Source organism: Marmota monax, unplaced genomic scaffold, assembly GCF_021218885.2.
Source record: "Marmota monax isolate L192 unplaced genomic scaffold, Marmota_monax_Labrador192_F-V1.1 WCK01_AAM20220418_F8-fsc00199, whole genome shotgun sequence".
Classification (NCBI taxonomy): domain Eukaryota; kingdom Metazoa; phylum Chordata; class Mammalia; order Rodentia; family Sciuridae; genus Marmota; species Marmota monax.
Window position 1 is genome coordinate 3,217,558 of NW_026694340.1, and position 9,617 is coordinate 3,227,174.

Sequence of the window (9,617 nt, forward strand, 5' to 3'; positions counted from 1 at the left end):
TGCCCTAGGCTGGACACAGAACTCACACAAAGGGACAGTGGATGCAAATGTCCTTCTTATGCTCTCTTGCAAGGCACCCTGCAAGCCCCAAGGGAGCCCAGGCCTGGTCCTGTGTGCCCTGAATGTCCACCTCTGTGACATTTCTGTGAAACAGCCATAACCGGTCTTGTCTCATAAGGTTGTTGCAGGCAATTGTTAAGATTTTGAATGATCCTGTAACACGGAAAGCTCACATTTTGTAAGCTCACTAATCCAGCAGGAAGTACAGATTTTGGTATTGCCACAGATAAACCCAAATTCACCCACATACATGAACCTTTATGGAACAAGAGCTCTATTGCATATCCTAGTAGATAAAAAGTCCTTTTGCTGGATTTTGAGCCATGGAGGTGGGTTTTTCCGGAGCATGGTTCTAACCTCTCTCTTATTATTTCTTGGATGGTTACCTATTGGTTTTTCTGGCCTCATGTCCTCTCTCCCTTCTTCTAATAACAGCACTTGGAATTGTCCTTTGAGGGCTGGGATGGAGCTCCGTGGTAGAGCACTTGCATAACATGTGTGAGTCCTGGGTTTGGTCCTCAGCAATGCACAAAACAAAACTGAATTGTCCTTTGGGCACATCCTCTACTTCTCAGTCCCTTCAGTGCACACACACACACACACACACACACCCCTGAACCTGGCTGGTCAGAGAGGCTGTCTGGCTGGTCTTAGTGATGCACATAGGTAATTCATATTGGACCAACAGAGAGAATTAGGTGACTTCTGTCAGGACTGTTGGAAAAGAGAAACTCTAAAGCTATGAATATGAATTTGGAGACTCTGGGAGCTTCTCAGGCACCTCATGGGAAGAACGAGGACATCCTTGAGAAACATGGAGCCAATACAAAGAAACCCCAAACAAGATGTCTCTAGAGGGTCCAGAAAACATTCACATAGGCTTCCTGGTTACTCAAGCCATCAATTCCCTTTGAAATCCAAGGCCCTGGGGGGGGGGGGGGCTGTAACATTGTTGTATGAAGGTACAAGGGCCCAAAAGCATCTAGAAAGGCTGAATCCAATGAGAAGGACATCCTCCCTGCTCTGGGGACCATGATCTTAACTGCACACGCTCTGGAAGGGGATTTGAAGTCTGAGTGACATCAGCTACAGAGACAGCCAAGGAGACCCATGACTGGGAGGGGCAGGGCTGAGGCGGAAGCAGTGCTGTCCAGGCACAGGTGCTCCATACATGAGTTCTGGGTCAACTGATCTCCTCGGTGCTTGGAGGGGCTGCATCAGTTTTCTCCATCTGAGTAGCCTCTTCTACTTCCGGCAGAGTGATGTGAAATATTATTATTCCCTGCATATGCCAGAAAAAAGTTAGCCTTCAGAGCCCTGGAGTTTCACTCTCAGTGTGGGGCCACTCTAGCCAGTCACTTTGAGGTCAGAACAGCATCCACCCAAGGGTTAAAGGTCATATGACTCTGATGTAGTTTGTCCCCCAAGTGTTGGAAGCTTGGTCTGTGCTAAATTACGAGGAGATAGGACCTTTAAAGGGTAGAATCTGGTGGGAAGTCTTTAAGTTATTGGAGGCCGTAAACCTGGGAGGAATTAGAGTATTTCATGGGACCCCTGAGTTGGTTCTTATGTCAAGAACCCCTGCCTGCTCTGATTTCTGGTCTCATTAAATAATCTCCCCCACTTGTATGCATTCTTAACTTTGTAATGCCATCCATCATTATGTGACATAGTCAGGAGGGTCCTCACCAGAGCCTGCACCATGCTGTTTAGACTTTACCTCTCAAAACTGTGAGCTAACTAAACCTCTTTTCTTGATAAATGTCCCAGCCCCAAGTATCTCATTATAGTAACAGAGAATGGACAAATACAACTATAAAGACTAGGATTGTGTCAGAGAGAATCTCAAACTTCAACTATGTCTGGAAGCAGAGCTGGATGTAGATAGCAGAATCTTGAAAGAGACATCAATTTTGTGGTTGGAGAGTGTTCCCAAAGTGTGGAGTTTGGTGAAAGGAATACGTACTTGTTAAAGTTGACAGGACAAAAAAATGACTGCCTCCCCGTCATTGACTCGTTTCTCCTTGGAGGACATCTTGTCCTCCCCTGGAGTGACAGTAGTGACAGCATTCTGTAGGACCTGGCTGACACTCTTGATTGCTCCCCAATAGCCATTCCCAGTCTTCTTTCCTAACAAAGCCTTAATTCTATTCCAGTGGCAATGTGCCCAGCCTCAGGCGATGAATCAAGATTGGCCAAAGCCTCTTTATTGGCAACCCCATTACCCTTGCCAGTGAAAGGGTGGTGACCATGTGACCTAGTTTGGGCTGATGGCTATAAGAGAATTCTACAGGAAGATGATGGGAAAGATTTCCCCCCTGATTTAAATAAAAGAAAAAGTTTCACAAAAAGCTTTTTCCTTTTTCCCTTCCCAACCTTGGCTATTCTGGTTTAAAGACACATGTGTGGAGCTACAGCAGCCATCTTGCATTCATGAGGAAAGGACAAGAGAATGGCAGATGCAATCTGGCACCCGGGTGTGACCAAGACATTGAACTAACCCAAGATATCTTAACTTTCTTCCAGGCTTTTCTTATACGATTCAGTGACTGTCATGTTTAAGCAACCACACTCAGATATTCCATTACCTGCCATCACAAGTATATACATTGATTGTACTAGTTCATTTCCCATTACTATAATGAAATACCAGTGACTACTGGTAACCACCTTATAGAGGAGGAAGCTGAGGCTCAGGAAGCTGAAGAGGCTGGATGACAGCTCTAACTAGTGGGACAGATCTGAAACTCTCCCCAGATGATGAGAAGCTGCATCTGCTCTGCCCTGCTCTGCCTCCTGGTGAGGAATTCACTCAGCTCACCGTGTCTCCTGGTTCAGGAGCTGTGCCTTGAATCTTCAGAGCCAATGTGGAAACATCCAACTCAAAAATTCCAAAAACTGACTTTGAAAAGAACACACCAACAGTTGGCCTGTTCTAAACATGCTGCTATTATTATAAAGCTCTTCCAAACTGTGGCCTTTAAAATAAATTTTTTTTAAGGCAAGAAAAGAGTGGAGAAAGTAAGCATGCCAGAAAGTAATTGGAAGGAAACTTTTTTTTTCTTTTGGTTTGGGAGCCAAGAAATGCCAAAGAAACAAAAGTAGTTATGATTTACACTCTATCTCTAGTTGTGCAGGGATTAAAAAATAGGCATCTTTATTAGAATGGACACCACAGAGCTGTTCTGACAAGTAGATACACTGCTACAAAGGCTGGAAATGCTACAGTTGATTTTGAGTTTGATAGAAACTTCACTAATATACATAGTTGATGGTAGGGAAGGAAAGCACTTTAATTTTATTCCCAGTCTCTGGGCTTTTCTTGTTTTCAAACTGATTGGTCTGGACAATGGAAGGCCAACAGCCAACAATAAATCCATTGTAAGCTGGAAATGGTCTCCTCTGAATACAACTAAATATTTCTTTAATCCTTGCATTAAATTTTTTACTGTAATATAAAAGCTATGCACTTTAAAGCCTAAGCTTTTGTAACACTTTTTGTGTTAGTTTTGTAACACAGTAACTAGAAGACTGATTAATTAGGCAACCTACTTAACAGTACTTTCATAGTGAAATATCAAATGTTTGTTTTGTGTCCATATTTTCAAATTACACTGAAGACACTATCAGGAATGGGTCTTGCTCAGAAATTTTGTGTTTATATCCTAAAAACCATTTATTCCCTTTTGTTCCATGGGAAGGGTCTTTAATAATCAAGCAATAACAAGAATATTTCTTTTCTGTAGCTTCTGTATCTACATTATCAGGCACATCAGCCAGTCCCAGAAAAATTTATGTCACAGTTCTGTTCCCAAGGGAACAAGGATAGTGGGTCTCCTCCTAACAGTGGCTTTTGTTGGCTTTCTTTTCTTTTTCCTGACATTAAAGTTGTGTGTGGTTGGCAAGGATTTTTTTTTTTTTTAATTTGGGCAGGGTTTCTGCCTTTGATACTCTGAAAATGAGTTTGTTGGTAAAAGACAAGCCACAGGCACCTTCACACATAATCGCTTCGGCACTGACTTAGAAGAGGCTCCACTGAGAACAAATCTGAGCTTAGGAAAAAAAAAAGTTCAAGTACAAACATTCTTTCCTTAAAAGATTTTTAGTTCGATATTTAATTATCCTTTGTATCTAGCGGTTCAAAGAAGTAACTACACATCTATTTAAAGCCAATTACTGGTTCCCCATAATGGGCCTCTCACTGTACCCTCATCTCAGCCAGGGAACTCACTGTCACGAAGCTGTGTACATTTCCCATCCAGCAACATTTACAAGAAGCATAGCTAGTAGCAAGAATTGATTGATGTCCAGAAAGAGAGATGCCCACTCATGGGGGACACCTCAACAACCAGAAGCTCAATACCAACTGGCATCCACATGGAGCCATCTCTGACTCTCCACTGGCAAGGCAAGGTGGGCAAGCACAATACAAGTACCCCAGATACTGAACTCTGCATAGTTAGTAGTATGATGTGTCCAAGGGTATAGCAAAATCTTGAGTAGGAATCTCAGGATTCTAAAATTTCCCTTTGCCTTTCTAATCAAGAGTGGTAGAGAGGGGGAAAAGAAAGAAAGAAAGAAAGGGAGGAGAGAAGGGGAGGGGATAGTAGGTGGAGAAAGAAGTGGGAGGGAGAGGAGGAGGAGGAGGAGGAGAGGGCAGCTGAGCTCTGACCACTAAACCATCTCTGTCCTCTAAATCATTATTCAATCACCACAGTCCACCCAAGTGACATTCTGACAGAAGTGTGATGAAGTAGTCTTTCCCCACTGAAGTTCAGGACTAAAAGAATCAACATTTCTGAGCAGTGGCTACTTTCCCAAGACCCCCCATCCCTATTAGTACAGACATAATTTGTTAAGTTCCATATTAAAAGGTTTTACCAGGCCTTCTGATTTACTCAATAAGGGCTTGTGGTTTATTTTTACTAAGTCCGCAGGGCCTCATGGTAGAAAGAACAGCTGCAGTTATAGCATTCACAGGTAGAAACTTTACGGGCCCTCCATAAATCAATTCAACACCCTGGTCTCTAGGGATTTGCCAAAAGATAATAGACAGCAATTATAAAACCATTGCCATGGGGCTGGGGATGTGGCTCAAGCGGTAGCGCGCTCGCCTGGAATGCGTGCGGCCCGGGTTCGATCCTCAGCACCACATACAACCAAAGATGTTGTGTCCGCCGAAAACTAAAATAAATAAATAAACATTAAAAAATTCTTTTTTTTTTTTTTTTTAATATTTATTTTTTAGTTTTTGGCGGACACAACATCTTTGTTTGTATGTGGTGCTGAGGTTCGAACTCGGGCCGCACGCATGCCAGGCGAGCGCGCTACCGCTTGAGCCACACCCCCAGCCCATTAAAAAATTCTTTAAAAAAAAAAATTTAAAAAAAAAAATAAAACCATTGCCAGGAGTTGCCAGCAGGGTTTGGGGAAATTTTTGAAGTCTGTAGGCACTTTCAAGGGGGAAAAGAGGAAATCATTTTAGGAAACAGCAATTTTGCCCAGAATCAAGTAAAAGAGATGTAAAACTGGCTTAAACTGACTAAGAAATAGGTGTGGTGAACAAGGAGGTATGATATGTGTTCTTCCATTCTCCCTAAGATGCCAGATTAACTTGACAATGGATACAGAGTGCAATATATGTTTGATGGTGTGAATGGAACCCAGGGCCTTGCTCATGCTAAAGAAGCATTCTACCACCAAGCTACATCTCCAGCTCTACACAGCGTGACATATTAGTAAGGATCACAGTAGGCTATGGTTTAGGGAATTGGTGGTAACAGGCCTGCCCTCCCTTCCTCTACCATGAAACACTTGCCTCATTTCCTACAGCACTTGAGGATGTCCTTTGGGATCTTGGGTAGCCACCCTTCCCAAGAGGAAGAGACCACTCAGGCAGGGGAGATGGCAAGGCCAAAAGCAGCTCTGGCCAGTGCATTGGTGCCTGTTCCTGTTCTATGGGGAGAACTAATGCACCAAACTCGGAAACTAAAACCAACTTTGAGGTCCCAAATGTGGCTCCTACTCTGAAGACAGCAATCCTAACTCTTTAGACGAATCTCAGAGACTCACAGGACATTACCAACCTGGGGTTGGGGGATGGATCAAATTCGTATTGCAGGTGTGCCAACTCAGGATGTGATGCGTCCCCACTGCTCAGGTGGCATCACTCGAAACCAGAATGCAGATGTCAGGCCTTGTTTTTACTTCCCCTCAACCTACCCAGCTAATGTGGACACCGCACTCAGTCACGGCAGCCTGGGGGCACAGCATATCCAGGATGGAGCTGCTTCCAAACTTTAGTTTCCAAACTTTAGTTAGCACCTAGGACTAATGCGACCCCTCCAAGACCCTGAAGTTTGTCTGAAGTTTCCCTCTACTGCGGCCACCGGCTGCTTCAGGTAGACCAGAGATGGGAACTAGAGTCTGCGGACACTTCCAGCGTGAGCCTTGTCATTATCTGGGGCTCTCCACCGCAGGCGGGAAGTCCTGTGTCCGAGTGCACACAACTGAGAAGACCAGCTCCCAGGACAATTACTCCAAGTCTGTGGTCTTAATTTTCCCTTCCCCTGCTGTACCCCTAAATGGTTCTTTTGGCTCTCTTTCCCCCTATCCGCAAACCCTGGCAGAAGATTCTGAGGAGGGAGCAAAGACAGCAGGACCACTCTGGGCCGGCAGCCCCAGTCTCCATCTCGGTGTGGGCCTCCTAGATGTCCTCTACAGCGCCCAGCCCCAGGGCGACCCCTCCTCAGGGCAACAGACACGCCGCCCCTGGCTCTCGGAGCACTGACCTTCCCCCAGCTCCCCCGTCCCCGGATTCTGCTGGGACCACCCCTGCCCCGCTCCCGAGCGCCTCACCTCGCGCAGCAGGCGCTCCAGGTGCGGCTCGGCCCAGGCGTCCAGAGTGCCCGGCGGCCCCGAGCGCCGCAGGAGCTCCCGCTCTTCCTCGAGCGCCGACACCCGGCCCTGCAGCGCGGCTGCCTGGGCGCCCAGCAGCAGGCAGGCGGCCGCCGAGCCCACGGAGAGCAGCAGGCACAACGCGCTCACCGCCCGCGACCCGGCGGTCGTCGCGGGGCACCCTCCGCCTCCGCTCCCAGCGGGGCTGCTCTTCTGCGCGTCGTCGCCGCTGCCGCCACCACCAGCGCGCTCGCCTAGGCTCATGGCGCGCTTGTCGCACGAGGGCTCTCCGAGGGTACCGCGCAGAACTGGGGCAGCAGACTGAGCGCACAGGAGAGCCCGAGGCACCAGGACGTCCCAGCGCGGGGCTTGGCCTTCGGGTAGTAGCGGATCGCGGCGCACGCCCCCTTCTCCTCGCCAGCTCCTCCACAGCGGCCACTTTGGACAGTTTCCTCTATGCAAATAGACCCTGCCAGAAAAGGAGCCGGGACCCACCCAGGGGAGGAGCGGCCTGGTCGTTCTCCCTCGGCGAGGGGCGGGGGCGAGAAGAGAGTCAGCTTTTGAGAGCCATTCGGGTGAGCCAGACTGACCCAGTGCGCAGCGCGCCCTCAGCCCTCACCTGGCCCGGGCTCCAGGTTACATCCATCCCGGCGTGAGCGCCTTTGTGACTTCCCGGCCATGGTCTTCACAGCGATCCCCAAAAGTACGACATGCGTCCAGAGAGTCAGTGCGTCTTCTGCAGCCCACTCATTCTGGAGCGCCAATTGTGCCTTGGGAGCATTCACCTAAACTTTTGTGATTTAACCTTTCGGACACTTTTAAATAAAAGTTCAAACTCCAAATCCTGAGGAAAACAGTGGCTCGGTCCTAGATGGTGGCTTAGCGCCGCTTGGCGGCCAAAAGAGACGTCTGCAGATTGGCATTTAGAGACGCAGTCAGAATCCAGATTGAGACAAAGATGCCTGTTAGAATCTTAATTTTCTCACCATGTATTATAGGTCAGGTATGGTGCTAGAAACAAGATGAGAAGACTTAGTTTCTGACCCAAGGGGAGAAGTTAGTTGAGAACAGACTATAACAAATGGGAAAAGATGTGGAAAGGAACTCCAGCTTCTGAACTCGACGACTTAATTTTGCGGTAGAAACATAACTCAGCCAAAAATAGTCATCTAGTATGTGTCATATTTAACCTGAACTGCCATCGTGCTGCATATTTACATCATGGAGTTAAGGCAGAAAAGCTCTGGATACAGTTGTGTCCAGAGAAAAGAATAAAACTTACTTGCAGAAGTGGCCCAGTCTTGGCAGGAGAGGAGAGGAAGGCTTTCTGCTTGCTGGCAGTCCTATCAGGCATATTTATAGCCCAAAATGGGTCCCAAGCAACTCCTCTGGTATCCAATTAACCACCACTAGCGTATTAGATCTTTGTAATTAGGACAACTCTGAGATTGTCTTTTAGAAAAAGATGTCTCTCTCTTCTTTCTCATTTTTCTGGATATCTTATTTTTTTGCAGATGGATTACTTCTCTCTTAAAACTGTTGAAGCCTACAGCTAACAGGTTCCTCCTGCTTCCTTGAGGGCAAAGGTACCCTAGAAATTGCTTGATAAGAAACAGAAGGTGTTTGGCATCTCACATCTGCAACTTTGTAGCTGTGGCCTTGCATAAATTGGGGTTATGGCTGGATGGTTATACAGTCTTGGCCTTGTGCTAAAATTGACTGTATGGTCAATAAATGTGAAGTACCTGTTAAGCAAACTTGATCATCTACTCATTAAAGGGACTAACATCATATTACAAGTTAGTACTCATTCTTACTATAAACACATGTAAATTGTCCTTATTAAAAAAAGAAACTTATGTTAATGTTAGTGCCTGTACTGTTCACTGTATTCAAGAGGCTTCTGTGTATTGAACAAACCAAGCTCATTGGACGGTTGGGCCTTTGCTCTTCCCTGCTACCTCGCCTTCTGGATTATCCTCCTCCCTAATCTTTGAATAGCAAGTTCCTCCTTATCCTTCAGGTCAAGGTCTCCAGGTCTTCAGCCTCTTGTCTGAAAGGCCTTCCTTCCCAGACTGCCTAATTGAAGGTGCTTCTATCTTTAGTTCTCGCAGAAGGACTGATTAGGGAATGGGAGCATTTATCACTGAAGTTACCTTTTAACCACATACTCTTTATTCACCACTGTCTTCTCAAAGAACAGAACACTATCTGGCACATAGTTGGAGCATTTATCATTGAAGTTACCTTTTAACCATATCCCCTTATCATTCACCATTGTCTTCTCAAAGAACAGAACACTATCTGGCACAGAGTCAGTGCTCAATAAATGCATTAAGATGAAAAATGTTACTGCCCCCAACTCATTTTAAAAGGCAAGAAAGAAATCACTCTTACATGTGCAAGTTGTGATCCTAGAAGGAAAAGATATAGACAATTTACATGGGATGAAGGGAAGCCAGCCAGATACTGAAGTACTCTGATGCTATTTACAGTGGGAAGCCATTATTACCACCCTGTCTAGCTGAAGAGTGAGGGAAAAAAATGTTCTCAGAACCCTGTGAAAGCTTAGAGCTGTGAGAGGAGCTGTGACCCTTGGTAAAATTCACAGCTTCTGCCCAACTGTATCTTGGAAAGGAGGGAACTGGAGGAATTTCATT

The 9,617-nt window shown here is 46.2% G+C and overlaps 1 protein-coding gene across 1 annotated transcript in view; it reads right to left on the minus strand.

Moving 5' to 3' along the window:
• Positions 1-7,785, minus strand: part of Col23a1 (collagen type XXIII alpha 1 chain) — a 359,610-nt gene extending 351,825 nt beyond the window's left edge. The window contains exon 1 of the mRNA XM_058586543.1: positions 6,919-7,785. Within this exon, the coding sequence (XP_058442526.1) occupies positions 6,919-7,221 (303 nt within the window). The 5' untranslated portion in view covers positions 7,222-7,785. The remainder of the gene's footprint in view (positions 1-6,918) is intronic.
• Between the last annotated feature and the right edge of the window lie 1,832 nt (positions 7,786-9,617).